Source organism: Oryx dammah, unplaced genomic scaffold, assembly GCF_014754425.2.
Source record: "Oryx dammah isolate SB20612 unplaced genomic scaffold, SCBI_Odam_1.1 HiC_scaffold_12, whole genome shotgun sequence".
Lineage (NCBI taxonomy): Eukaryota > Metazoa > Chordata > Mammalia > Artiodactyla > Bovidae > Oryx > Oryx dammah.
In genome coordinates, this window is record NW_024070196.1 from 46,042,185 (window position 1) to 46,055,962 (window position 13,778).

At 50.8% G+C, this 13,778-nt stretch overlaps 1 protein-coding gene across 1 annotated transcript in view; it reads left to right on the forward strand.

The window, feature by feature from the left end:
* Positions 1–13,778, forward strand: part of RIMBP2 (RIMS binding protein 2) — a 130,032-nt gene that overhangs the window by 55,019 nt on the left and 61,235 nt on the right. The window contains exon 5 of the mRNA XM_040251596.1: positions 10,800–11,004. Within this exon, the coding sequence (XP_040107530.1) occupies positions 10,800–11,004 (205 nt within the window). The remainder of the gene's footprint in view (positions 1–10,799; positions 11,005–13,778) is intronic.

The window sequence follows — 13,778 nt, forward strand, 5'->3', positions numbered from 1 at the left end:
CTAACAGCCTAAGAGCAGGTGCTAGTTACGTAGCTTCCTTGACACTTTATAAAGTTCAGTTCAGTTCAGTTCCGTTCAGTCGCTCAGTCGTGTCTGACTCTTTACGACCCCATGAATCGCAGCACGCCAGGCCTCCCTGTCCATCACCAACTCCCAGAGTTCACTCAAACTCACGTCCATCGAGTCGGTGAGGCCATCCAGCCATCTCATCCTCTGTCATCCCCTTCTCCTCCTGCCTCCAGTCCCTCCCAGCATCAGAGTCTTTTCCAGTGAGTCAACTCTTTGCATGAGGTGGCCAAAGGACTGGAGTTTCAGTTTCAGCATCAATCCCTCCAAAGAAATCCCAGGGCTGATCTCCTTCAGAATAGACTGGTTGGATCTCCTTGCAGTCCAAGGGACTCTCAAAGTTAGTTCAGGACAAAGAAGCAAAAGAAAATAGCTGTAACAACAAACAGTGCCAATAGCAGTGTTTATTGAATCCTTCTCAACTGGGCATTATTCAGAATGCATCTGTGGGTTACCTAGGAGATGACAGAAATATTGTCCTTCTTATATCCATGACAACCAGGGGAATTGAGGCATGGTCAGGATAAATGACTTCCCAAGGCCTCAGGGGCCGATAGCCAGGGGCAGAGTCTGGATATCAACACCAGGAGTTTGGAACCAGAATCCAAAATCTCCACCACTGCATGGCAGCATCCTCTGACCTAGGCATCCTGACCTCCCTGCAAAGCAGGGTCAGCTCTCCTGCCACCAAAAAGTGGCTTAGCTCCTGCAGCAGCCAGACTCAGAAACAGTGGGCAGGCAGCTCACCCTGACCTCTGGGCATCAGCAGAGACAGGAGTGCACATCGTGTGGTCACGAGTGACAAGTGTGATGGAATTTAATCCTTTTAATACCGCCCAGGGAGGTTGATAGCATCCTCCTCATTTCACTAAGGAGACAACCGAGGCACAGAGATGCTGAACCCCCTGCCAAGGACACACAGCTCCTAAGAGCAGATCAAGGGCCCTGAGAGTCCACAGGTAACACTGTATCAAGTCGCTGAGAAAGTCAAGTGCAAAGAAGAAATGGTCCATGACTGTAGGGCTGATAAATCATAACACCTGTTGGGCTGGGAGGCAGTGAGCTCGGGGATCCATTGCAGGGGGCATCTTCGCCCGTGATGAGCTGGTACCCACCTGTGTGTCAGTACTGAGGGCTTTGTGTGTGCGCCTTGGGTGCTTTGTGGCTAATTATTCAGGGCTCCCAGGGCTTGTTGGCCACTTCCTGGACCAAGGTGTCCACCTGCAGGTGATGCCAGAAAGAACCGGAACAGGTTCCATTCATCCCCAAGTCTCATCCAAGAGCAGATAGGGCCCTGAATCTCAAGGTGGGGGTCAGCATTTGGGCTACCCAGTGACTTTTATGGGTCCTGGGCTCCTTTTGCTTTCATGGGACCCTTCCTCCCTTAAGATACTAAAAATTATATTTTACATCTGCTCGGGTACAAAGATGAATGTAATCCAGCTTAGATTCATTATTATTATATTCATTTCCCCCCTGATTTTAAAGGAAATTAAAATGAAAACTTTCCCACGGGCCCCTAAACAAGGCCTCAGATTCCATGCTGCTGCCTGTCTTGTGTTAAGATGCTCAGTGATCATCTGGCAAGGGAGTGTCCTTGTGGTTAAATAAATCTGTTTTGTCCCATCAAACAGATGACCTTAGTCTCTGATCTGTTGGTCTCTTGGTGTAAGTCAGGTTAGGCACAGGTGTGTTGTAACAAACACCAAAATCTTGCACTCAGCACAAGGGTTTATTTCTTGCCACTGCAGATATGGGAATCCTCCATGAAGCTCCCCTCCACTTGGTAACTCAGGGATCCAGGATCCCTGTATCTTGAGGCTGTGCCAGCCAGAGTATATGGCTTCCTGATCACTGTGGTGGCAGGGAGAGCTCTTCTATGTCTCAGCTATAGAGGCAACAGGTATCACCTCTGTTTCTAGGTCACCAGCCAGAGCTAATGACCTGCAGGAGAGGCTAGGAAGAGCAGTCACCCTGAGTAGGGGCCCTGTGGCATGGCTCTGCCACATCTGAATTCTGGAGTCCTTACAAGGCAGTGCAATTTTGCTACTAAAGTGTGACAATATTAGCCAAGTTGAGAATCTGAGAAGTGCTCAGATAAAGAAGCTTAAACTTAATGCTTTGCATTTAAATCTCAAGAATTCTCTTTCGCCCAGTAATTCTGGTGGGCATGGGTTCTCTGCTTCCTGGGAATAACCTTGGCAACCCTGTACCCATGAGTCTTAGCTGGAGAACGAGGTTGTTAGGAACAAAGAAACTGGGATGCTCAGGTATTTGGGTGCTCACCTTCTGACACCAGCTTCATCTCCCTAATGCTCCCCATCTCACCACCGTTGGTACCTTGAAGGCAAAAGCTACAGTCAACAGGCAGCCCTGGGTTCTGAGGTCCCACCGTGAAATGTATTGATCTTTACACAGGGCGTCTCTGTGCTGAATGCATGTCTGTACAGAAGCAAAAGACTCCAATGATCCAGATCCACCAGTGCAGAATTCACTACGTTTTAGTTGGATTTGATAAAGGCATTCATCATGTGAACTAAAACAAATGTTTAAGACACTTTCGTTTTAATAATGCTGAATCAATACACATTATAGGAGGCAAAGCTTTAAAGAGTCATCTTCACCAGAGTCTCCCTTTGGTTATTACTTTGTTACATTTTAGTATCAAGATGACATCATCCTGTAAAGATTCTCAAGTTCAGAGCAGTCACTTGTCCTGGAATCCAGAGCTAGTTTAGATGAATTGATGGGGTTTGTCTGTATATATGTAGCTACATGCAAGAGCTGGTACAGGTGTAGGTGTGAAACTGGCAGTGGAGGGTATTTCTTAACTGGACATCACCATGAAAGAGGGCTGCCCAGGTGGCGCTGGTGGTAAAGAACTCGTCTGCCAATGAAGAAGACAGAAGAGACGTGGGTGTGACCCCTGGGTCAGGAAGATCCCCTGAAGGAGGGCATGGCTACCCGCTCCAGTATTCTTGCCTGGAGAATTCCATGGACAGAGGAGCCTGGTGGGCTACAGTCCAGAGGGTCTCAAAGAATCAGATACAATTGAAGAGATTTAGCAGCACACCATGATGCCATCTGAGAAGCAAAGGTGATTGAGTCACTAGTTAATTGACTTGGTGAAAGTGAAAGAGGAGAGTGAAAAAGTTGGCTTAAAGCTCAACATTCAGAAAATGAAGATCATGGCATTCGGTCCCAGCACTTCATGGGAAATAGATGGGGAAACAGTGGAAACAGTGTCAGACTTTATTTTGGGGGGCTCCAAAATCACTGCAGATGGTGAATTCAGCCATGAAATTTAAAAAAAAGGCTTACTCCTTGGAAGGAAAGTTATGACCAACCTAGATAGCATGTTAAAAAGCAGAGTCATTACTTTGCCAGCAAAGGTCCATCTAGTCAAGGCTATGGTTTTTCCAGTAGTCATGTATGGATGTGAGAGCTTGACTGTGAAGAAAGCCGAGCGCCAAAGAATTGATACTTTTGAATTGTGGTGTTGGAGAAGACTCTTGAGAGTCCCTTGGACTGCAAGGAGATCCAACCAGTCCATCCTAAAGAAGATCAGTCCTGGGTATTCATTGGAAGGACTGATGCTAAAGCTGAAACTCTAATACTTTGGCCACCTCATGCGAAGAGCTGACTCACTGGAAAAGACCCTGATGCTGGGAAGGATTGGGGGCAGGAGGAGAAGGGGACGACAGAGGATGAGATGGCTGGATGGCATCACCGACTCAATGGATGTGAGTTTGAGTGAACTCTGGGAGTTGGTGATGGACAGGGAGGCCTGGCGTGCTGTGATTCATGGGGTCGCAAAGAGTTGGACACGACTGAGCAACTTAACTGAACTGAACTGAGTGTCCTTTGCCCATAGAGGACAAAAGATCTTAGCTTCTGCTTATAGAACCCCTACCGTGCCTGTGAGAGTCTGGACTTAATAATATGTTATTGTCCTGGAAGGTAAGTTTCTCCCCCATTTTACAGATGAAGAGACTGAGGCCCAATGAGCTTATGTGACTTGCCTCCAGGTCCCCTGAGTGAGTGAGAGGGAGGTCAGCGATCTAGACACAGCCCAGATCCTGGAGTCAGACAGGCTTGCATCTGTCCTGCCACTTCCTGGGGATGTGACCTTGGTCTTTAGTCCATCTGGCCTTGTTTTTCTCATTCATACAACGGGCTCCATCAGCTTACCCCCGGAGTCTCTCTGGCCATCAGCAATCATGCATAGAAAGCCCCCAGCAGGACCCAGCACATAGCAGGTTTTCAGTAAATAATAAATAGCATCACAAAACTTGTTTACACATAAAGATACTGCACGGAACAGCTTACTCCCAAATCATTGCTACACAGCAACCCAGCCCTGCTGAGACGCCCCCGATCCCCCACTTTGCTGTGTTAAGTACTGAGAGTTCACCGTGTCCCTGGATTCTCAAAATGGTCCTGATTTGGACACAGTAGAGGGCACTACCCCCTACTCATTTGCTGCCTTTTACAAACCCCAAAAGTTTTGCAGATGAAAAACCCAGAGCAGAGGACCTTGGGAGTGCTAGCAGGCACGTCTTTGGATGTATTTTCCTTCATCTTTATAAATACCCACAGCCAAATTTGCAAGTCTCCACTGTTTATCCCAATTAGAGTTTACTTGCCCAATGACTGTGCCATCTGTTCCTGCTGTGGTCAGAAACACAGCCGCCCTCCGCTCCTGATGCTGCAGGTGGTGGGTCTCTGGGGTAGGGGGAGCGGAGCCAGGGATGGGGACACGCAAGCAGCTGGGTTAACTCATGTGGGCGCGGTTCTGCCCTTCCAGCCTTGCCACCCAAGCCAGAGGGATGGTGCCCTGCATCCTGAGGTCAGTACTGACATCCCAATAAGCCGGCCAGGGCTGGTCAGTGGGGTTGCTGTTCTTTCTGCATCAGTTGGAACTGGCTCCTTCTGGTAGCAGCTCGGGGTCATGGGAGGGACTCTGCCTCAGCTGCCAGGCTCAGCATCAGAGACCAGCTGCAGCCAAGCCCTGAGAGTGTGTCCACAGAGGAGGTTCTGGAGGAAAACCTGCCTCCTTCCTGGAAGAGGGAAACATCAGGAAAGCCTGGGGAAGTCTCCAGAGGAAACGCTCACTTATGAGATGTTCTTCGGGTTTCCTGGGTCCCTATGTCTCATCCTCTAGCCATTCAGACCTTCTCCCCCTGAAATTAGAAAGAAAAGGCATCTGGCAGGTGCCTGACTTTTAGGAACCAGCATCCTTATTGCCTTGAAGCCATGTCCTCAGATACCCAGAGGAGAAACAAAGCAAGGAATTGAAAAGAGGGATAAACAATTCGGCGTAATCACGCAGGACTCTTAGAATCTTTGGGGTAGAAATGGGAGGTGAGAGGGGATTAGCCCTACAACTTCACTGCCAGGTCACATGGAAGCAGGTCTCAGACCACACTGTCACATGTGTGCAGACGCATATTACAAAGCGCTTGTTGATGAGCAAGTACAAAGCAGCCCTTCCTTTTTCTCTGCTCCCTTGGGAACCTCCTCCACCAGCGCCCACGGAAACTGAGAAGAAGACCCTGGTTCTGGCGGCCTCGGGCACCAGAAATCTGCCGAATCAGTATCTACACAGAGGACCATTTCTAGACCCAGCCTTGGGGTCCATCTCCCGAAGTATACCAGTGTTGGCTTATGTTGCTCAGTCATGTCCGACTCTTGGTGACCTCATGGACTGTAGCCCACCAGACTCCTCTGTCCATGGAATTCTCCAGCCAAGATCACTGGAGTGGATTGCCATGTCCTTCTCCAGGGGATCTTCCCGACATAGGGATCGAACCAACATCTCTTGCATCTCCTGCATTGGCAGGCAGATTCTTTACCACGGCGCCACCTGGGAAGCCCCAAAGTATACTAGCCTTACGCACTAATCATTCAAGGGTGGGGTAGCACTAACATACCCCATATTTTGAGTACCTTTCATTTCACCAATGAATGTCCACGTCTCCTCTGCTTCAGGCCTAGGTAAAAGCTCATCATTTACCAATTTTCTTCTGACATTGCCCATACTAAGTGGGCATGCCTAGAGCTGGAGGGAGATACAGGTGTTGGATAGCTTTGGGGCAGCTGCCTCTGGTGCACAGCCTTCCTAACATCTGCATTGACCACACCTGGGGTGGGATTCTCATTTCTGGCACCGGTTGCCCCAAAATGAAGTTCCAGTCCCTGGGCATATGCTCTCCATCCAGGAGAACTGTAAACTATAAATGCCAGAGCCACCAGGCCCAAGATTCTGTGGGGATTGTCCTGTGTGTCTCGGACTTGGGTGGGTGCAGCTGGAGTCCATGCACAGGGCCATGAGGCCCATCCAACCCAACCTGGCGCTGGCATTGCTACCCATGTGGTCACATTAAGTAAAATCACAGAGTGGTGGCCCCCTGGCCGTGTCCATCTCTACAGGAGCCATGTCGGACAGTAAGCCTCGACATACCCTCTGACTATTAATGACTGAGAGATTTTTTTTTTTTTTACATTAACATGAAGATTCTTTGCCTCTCTTGGAAAACTGGAAGTTTTGCCCAGGGTGGGTCTGGCCCGATGCTAAGAAGTAGACATTCCTCTAGACAAAACGAACATGCCCTGGTTCACCGTGGTCCCCAAAGATCCTATGGGTTTGCCCTGCTCCCCTCCTCTCATGAGCATCCCCCACCACCTCTGTGGATGTTCAATTTATAGCAATGGTTTGACATCACCTCTGATCCACCTCCTCCCAGGACCTTCCCCTCATCACTCACATCAGAGCCAACCCTCCTTTCTACAGGCATACCCCATGGCAGCTTCCAGGGGAAATCGCCCACCACAGTCCCCATCAGTGAAGAGGACCCTGAACAAAGGTTTGCTCCTTGGAAGGAGACCCTCCGAGAGCTCGGGTTCTGGACAGGCAAAGTGGTGGTACCCAGGAGGTGGAGTTCACAGGAGTACCTAAATGTGCAGCGGTCCATCGCCTCTGCATGAGCACCAGCCTCTCTCCCTGGCTTTATCTGAGTCCCCCAGGGCCTTCTGGGAGCACACAGTCTCCCCTCTGCCATCCCCGTGCCCACCTTCCCCCAGCAAAGCAAGTCAGGAGCTCTGATGCCAAGTTTAGCTTCTCTGTGCACTGCTGCTGAATCAAATCTTGGAGACAGAGTTTTGGGTGAAGTCAAAAATGATAGCTTTATTGCTTTGCCAGGCAAAGGGGGATACAGTGGGCTCACACCTCGAAATACCACGTGTCCCCCACTCGGAGAGGGTAGTGAGAAGTTTTATAGTAATAGTTCAAAGAGGGCATGATGAGCTCATGGACATTCTTCTGGTGGGTTGGTGGTGAGATAAGGGGGAGTCAGCATCATCAACCTCAGGTCCGACTGGTCTGGGGGCTGCTTGTGGGCAGCCTACCGTCATCCATAATTAATCCTTAGCTTCTTCCACCTAGAGAGAGTTCAGTATCTGCAAAATAGCTCAAAGACATTGTTTGTATCCATTGACGGGGAACCAGGACCCTACCCCAAGGCTGCACTATTGTTTTTCTTGGCCGTTTCTCCCTGGTCTTTCAACCCCTCCCTTCCCTAATTAACAACTACTGAGATCTGCCTCTTGAGACTCAGGGATGGTCATGGAGGCTGAATGAAGATTATTTCCTGTAATCAAAGAAACAGGGGACACAGAAAGGCTTTGTGTCCAGGAGCCCCACAGGACCCTACTCGGTATCAGCGCCTGCCCTGGGCTGTTTCCAGGTGCCTCGGATGCCTGACCTCCACGTGGGCTCCTGAGACCTTGGCCGCTCTTAACCATCTAGGCCCCTAATCTGATGTCCCCACACACCAGCTGTTCATCCAGCACCTTTGAGGTTTTCTCTGTATCCGCCTGCCACCTACACAATTATTTCATATTTTCTTTAAATCTGCACACTTTCGAAAATTCTATTTTGAAATAATGTGAGAGTCACAAGAAGTTACAAAAATAGCACAGATGGTTGCTGCATAATTTCACCCAGCTCCCCATGGATAGCATCGTAGGTGACTGGAGCTCAGTGTTGAAACCGGGCAGTTGATGTGGGCACAGTGTTAGTAGCCAAACTACAAACAGTCATTCTTTGTCCTTCCTCTGGTGGTAAATTCCATGGGATTTGATGGTGCATATAGATTCACATACCACCATCTGGAGTACTTTGGTGGAGCTCCACCCCACCAAAGTCACACCTTCATGTTCCTTTTTTTTTTTTCTTTTGTGGGTGCCCTGGGTCTTCGTTGCTGTGTGCAGGCTTTCTCTAGCTGTGGTGAGTGGGGGCTATTCTTCGTTGTCGTGCACAGGCCTCTCATTATGGTGATTTCTCTTATTGCAGATCATGGACTCTAGAGCACAGGCTCAATAATTGTGGCTCACACAGGCTTAGTTACTCCACGGCATGTGGAATCCTCCTGGACCAGGGATCGAACCCATGGCTTCTGTATTGGCCAGCGGATTCTTATCCACTGGACCACCAGGGGAATGTTACTTCTTAAAAGTCAGACCCTTCCCCCAACTCCAGACCCTGACAACCACTGATCAGTTCTCCATCACTTTAATTTTATTATTTCACAGAAGTTGCATCAGTGAATAATCTGTTTTTTGAGTTAGGTCATTTTTACATACACACAGAGGACATACACATGAAGGATCTGATGGCCAGTTGCATTTTTCTCATGCACATTAAAATGAGAATGTGGCTACTTAAATAGTGCTGTATCCTTCCACAGTCACTTCACACCCCCATCCCCACCCCTCCACACACACGCATGCACTACCATGGCAGCTGGTGGTACACCTGGATGAACAGGTGATCTCAGGGCTCTTCTAGTGCCCTTCTAACCTGAGGCTGTTGGCAGCTGCTTTTCCCCACCTGAGGACCTTGGAGCAAAAGCTCAGCCTTGGAGCAAAAGTCTCTTCTTCAGGACTGAGCCCAGAAGAACCAGAGCACTTGGCCTTGAGGCATCTGCAGTTGCCTTCCTGGAGTCAGAGCTGCTTCCTGGCAGGTCCTGCATCTTCGCGATGGGCGACCCAGGCAGGAGGCAGATTGCTCCCTGTCCACACCTGTGCCCGGAGGAGCCCAGTGTCTCCTCTGTGTCTTCCTCGGTGGAGACAGCCATCACGCCCAAGCTCATTCAGCCTTTTAAAAGAATCTTGCCAATTATTTTAATGTATCAAAGAAATTAATTATAGGTTTGGGATTTGTTAGGTCTGTTTTCAGAATTCCATGATCTCAGACATAAATAGCACTTCACTCTGGCCTAAGGAGCTGAACGCTTAATACCAGTGGAGGGGGAGAGGGAGAAGGGAGGAGGGAGAAGCAGGAGGAAGACAGCATCGGTCTACCACTGTCCACATCCCTGTCTGCTCACCTACATGAATCCAGACATCTCTCAAGCCCCAACTTGGTACCAAGTTCTAGTCTGAGTGCTGAGTGAGAAAGGAGACAGAAATTCCTGCCCTCACGGAGCCGACACTTTAGTGGAGGACGTCAGACGATGCACGCAGTTAATAATACAGCAGATGACGCTGTCCACTTATCACAAAGGAAGGGAGACGAGGCAGGACCACCACGCAGATGGAACAATTCACTGCCACGAGGAGCATGATGCCTGCAAATCAGGGAGTCCTCTCTCTTCATCGCTTCAACAAATGTTTATTGAGCACCTAAGATGTGCCAATATTATGCAAAGCATTGAGGATGTGTCAGGGGACCAGAAACATGGAGAGACGAGAAATAATCAGGGAGCTTCTAGAATGGAGTGGGGGGTGGTGCGCCACGAAGGGAACAGCGGGGAGGAGGCAAAGTGGACCCTCCATGCGCCTCTTCTCAGGAAGGTGTCCAGCTGTGGACTGGTGCAGGGAATTCTTGTTGTGGGAGGCAGAGTTTTGCTTTTGCACCAGGGGAGGAAGTGTAGGGAGTATGGATCTCGGTTCCCCAGGAAGGGGAGTACGATGGGATCACGCCCACCCAACTGAGAACCAGAAGCAGGCAAAGATGGGGGTGTATGGGGGTGCTGCCCATGGTATCCTCCCTGCCATGTGTACCCAGGGACGCTCCCGCCTCCCTAAATATCCCCGGTGTCTGCAGATGGCAGTGATGTTGCTAACCCAAGCAAGCAGGTAGCAATTCCGTTTAATGCTAAAGCAGGGTGCCCTGGGGTTCTGCAGTTTAGGGGCAGAGGCCTCCACCAGAAAACAGCATCCATGGAGTTAGCAACTGAGCCATCCCCAAAGCTGGGCTCTCACCACCTCCTGCTCCAAATTTCAAGCAGCTACAGTGAGGCGTGCCAACCACAAAGTGCCCGGGCTGCACACAGAGCTGAGAACAATCCGCGGTTGGCTGAGATCTGAGTGTTTGCAGGGTTTTTTTGGCACCTGTGCTTTCCCACGTTTGCCCTGCGAGAGAACCTGGCTGACGGCCAAGCTTCCAACCGACAGGAAGCTTGATTTGCTCAGCCACCATTCTCACGTGGAGGCAGGAGGCAGCCCCCCCACCACCACCATACACATGCACACACGTGTGCAGACACACTCAGGCCATACACTTTCATATGCACACACACACACTGCCATCCACACATGCACACACAACACTCAGTCTTGTGCACACACATGCAACGCAGACATGCACAGACACACACTTGTGCACAGACACACGGGGCCCCAGAAGCCCGGGCCACCCGCTAACCGCGTGTCTGGGTCTCCGAGCACAGTGCAAGGTGCGGGAGCTGGAGGAGAAATGCCGGACGCAGAGTGAGCAGTTCAGCCTGCTGTCCCGGGATCTGGAGCAGTTTCGCCAGCACGCTGGCAAGATTGACCTGCTGGGCGGCAGCACCGTGGCCTCCCTGGACGTCCCCTCGTCCCCCAGCAAGTCTTTCCCAAGGTTCATGAACGGACTGGCTCCCTCCATCGGAAAAGGTAAGTGCCTCCCTCAGTTCCTCCCTCCCGCCTCGGCCGTGATGGAGAAGAAGGTGCAGCCAGCAAGCTGGGAACAGCTGGGCACAGCCAGGGGTGTGTGACAGAGCCCTCACAGCACCGCGGGAGTGACCAGCATAGCAGGACTTGGGATGGTACAGGGGTGGCCGGCGTTTCCCACGCATACTCGATGCACCACCTTCGATGGGTGTGAATCGGTGTAAGCTCCCTCCCACCTGCTCTGAGCCCTGTTCTGCATAGGACGCTGGCCAAGGTGCCTGGAAGATCAGCCAGCCAAGCAGCGAGCTGGGACTTGGACCCAGGGACCTGGCTCTGGGGTCTGCATTGGGATCTGCCAGGCGGGCTTCTCAACTTCGCTTGTTTCCCTTCTCATCCAGCGACCTCTCGATGACATTGTGATGTACTTGGAACTTTTGTTCCAACAAAGGCAGCAGTAGTACCCGCGGCGAATGTTAATGCATTCCCATCACATTTATGTTCAGGAAGCAGAGTGGAGAGCAGGGAGACTTCACTCTGCGTGGTTCTGAGGGATCACTTTTTAATCACAGAGCCATTTAATGTAACCTCAGGGGAAGTTCCCAGAGTAGACAATGAAGTACCCTACTTGGTTAGAGAACTTTCTCTCCAGTGAAGGTTAAACAGGTCACAGGCCCAGTTTTCTCCTGTAAAGCAGTTGATTTTTTTTTTAATTTTAGGGGACATGTGTGCCAGAACCCTACTTTAGAATTCCACGAAAGGGAGGGAATTTCCAGATTTCTCCCTGTTTTTGTCAGAACATAGGATAAAATGAGGCGCTGCAGCACGTATCTTGGTGAACAGTGTTTCTTGGCTTATCCTCCTTCCCGCTCCCTTTCCATCCTGTGCATGTGTTGGGAGAATGCAAAGAGGCCATGAAACACCAGACGGAGAGGAAGGTCCCCCCCACCCACCACCAAGCTCTGAGCACAGGGTACTCCCCAGGCCGTGTTCAGGTACTGAGGCTGTGATGCTGTGCAGATGGCAGGCCCTATGTGGAGCCCCGCTGGGTACGGGGACACAGACAAGACACAGGGCACAGATGAGTGAGTAGGGAGGTGCTCGCTCAGGCAGACACGAGCGGTCAGGTGACAAGAGAGCAGGTGACCCAGGGCCACTTAGGATGATCAGAGAAGACTGCTTCCTGGAAATGAAGTTTGAGCCATGAGCCCTGAAGATGAAACAACTTCTCTAATCCCCACTGGATGGGAAGGTTTGTGGCTCAGGCTCACATGAGCTCAATCATGCACGATTTTCAGGGTCCCCAGGTCCCCAGCATAGTTGATGAGTCAAGGATTCAGTAAAGAGTTGTCCTTCTGGCTTAGACCTGTTACAGAAACACAGGACGAGCACAGAGGGGAAAGAGATGGGGAGTGTGAAGAATTCACGTGCAGGCATCCTATGCCCTCCTCCTCCAGGAAGACCACCTGGAGTGCCCACTATGCAACAACAACAACAACAACAACAAAATGCAGCTACATGCATGCAGTGATGATGTCCAAGGACACCGAGTAGATACAGCATACAGGATCTGTTGGGCACTGGTCATGTGGGCACCTCTGCCCAGCACACGCCAGAATTCCAGACTGCTCGAGCTAGGCAGGCACTCAGCACAAACCAGGTTGGGCCCATGGTCTAGTTACAGGGAAATGCCCCTGTCACCTACGGAGCCTGCCCACTGGCGTAGGGAAAGGTTTAGAAACTGCGTTCCCGGTCGCAGTGCAGCCTGACTTGTCAGCAGACCCTTCTTAAAGTAGCAGCCCCAGGCTTCCCTCCATGGGAATTCCTTTCTGCACAGCATGAGAACGTGTTAGTCCAGGGCAAAATCCAGGGCGAGCTCATGGGTCACTGGAGGGGGAGCAGTGATTGACCTGAGTCATTCGGTGTCCAGATTGATCTGGAAAAGCCGATCTGATTTGTGATGGAGGAAAATGGATGCTGACTAAGAACAAAACAAACAAAACCAAAACAGGGCTGTATCTCTATTAAGGGAGTTCTAGATCCTGGTACAAGAGTAGGTTTGCACCAAGGCTTCTGTTTAGCCGTTTGGGAGAGCCATTGTGCTCAATGACCAGCTCCTTAGCCAGGCATACTTGGCAGCATCCTTAGAGCATCCTTGCTATGCTGGTGTCAGTGGCCATGGGAGGAATGCCTGCAAGGGGGCTTCCTCGTGCAACCCTGAAGTCCTCCTCAAGGTCGTTCTTTGTTGGCAGATGGCAGGGGCCACTTTGAGAGTGAGGGTAATGAGGAAACTCCCTGCTGGGCTGGCCTGTCCTCCTTATACAGGAGGGGAGGGTGGGGGATGGAAGGAGTGGGCAGGGCCAGTGCAGAATCAGAGCAGGACCAGGCCTGTGTGCTGCACGTCCTGTTGGGGGCCTCCTGCCGGAGGCTGGGTCAGCCTGAGGGTGAGGAGCACAGGACCAGTTGACTGTGAGCCCCTGGTGGGGTCGAGACTCACCTTCTGTGCAGTAGAGTCACACCTACAACCAGCAAGGCGGGAACCACACAGGAACAGAATTATCCCTGGACATCTGCTAGGAAGGGGGCGTGTCATCTTGCAGGGCCATGCCTCCATTGCCAGTTTCCTTCCAGTATTGGAGCTGAGTTTTGGTGAAACCCCAGCTAAAGTCACTGTTTTGGGCTCAGTGGCCATGTTTTCCAAAAAATATGTATCCTGAGGCATGCAGATCACGAAGGAACGTGAAACTGAGGGCACGAGATGATTTTGTGTCTAATCTCAC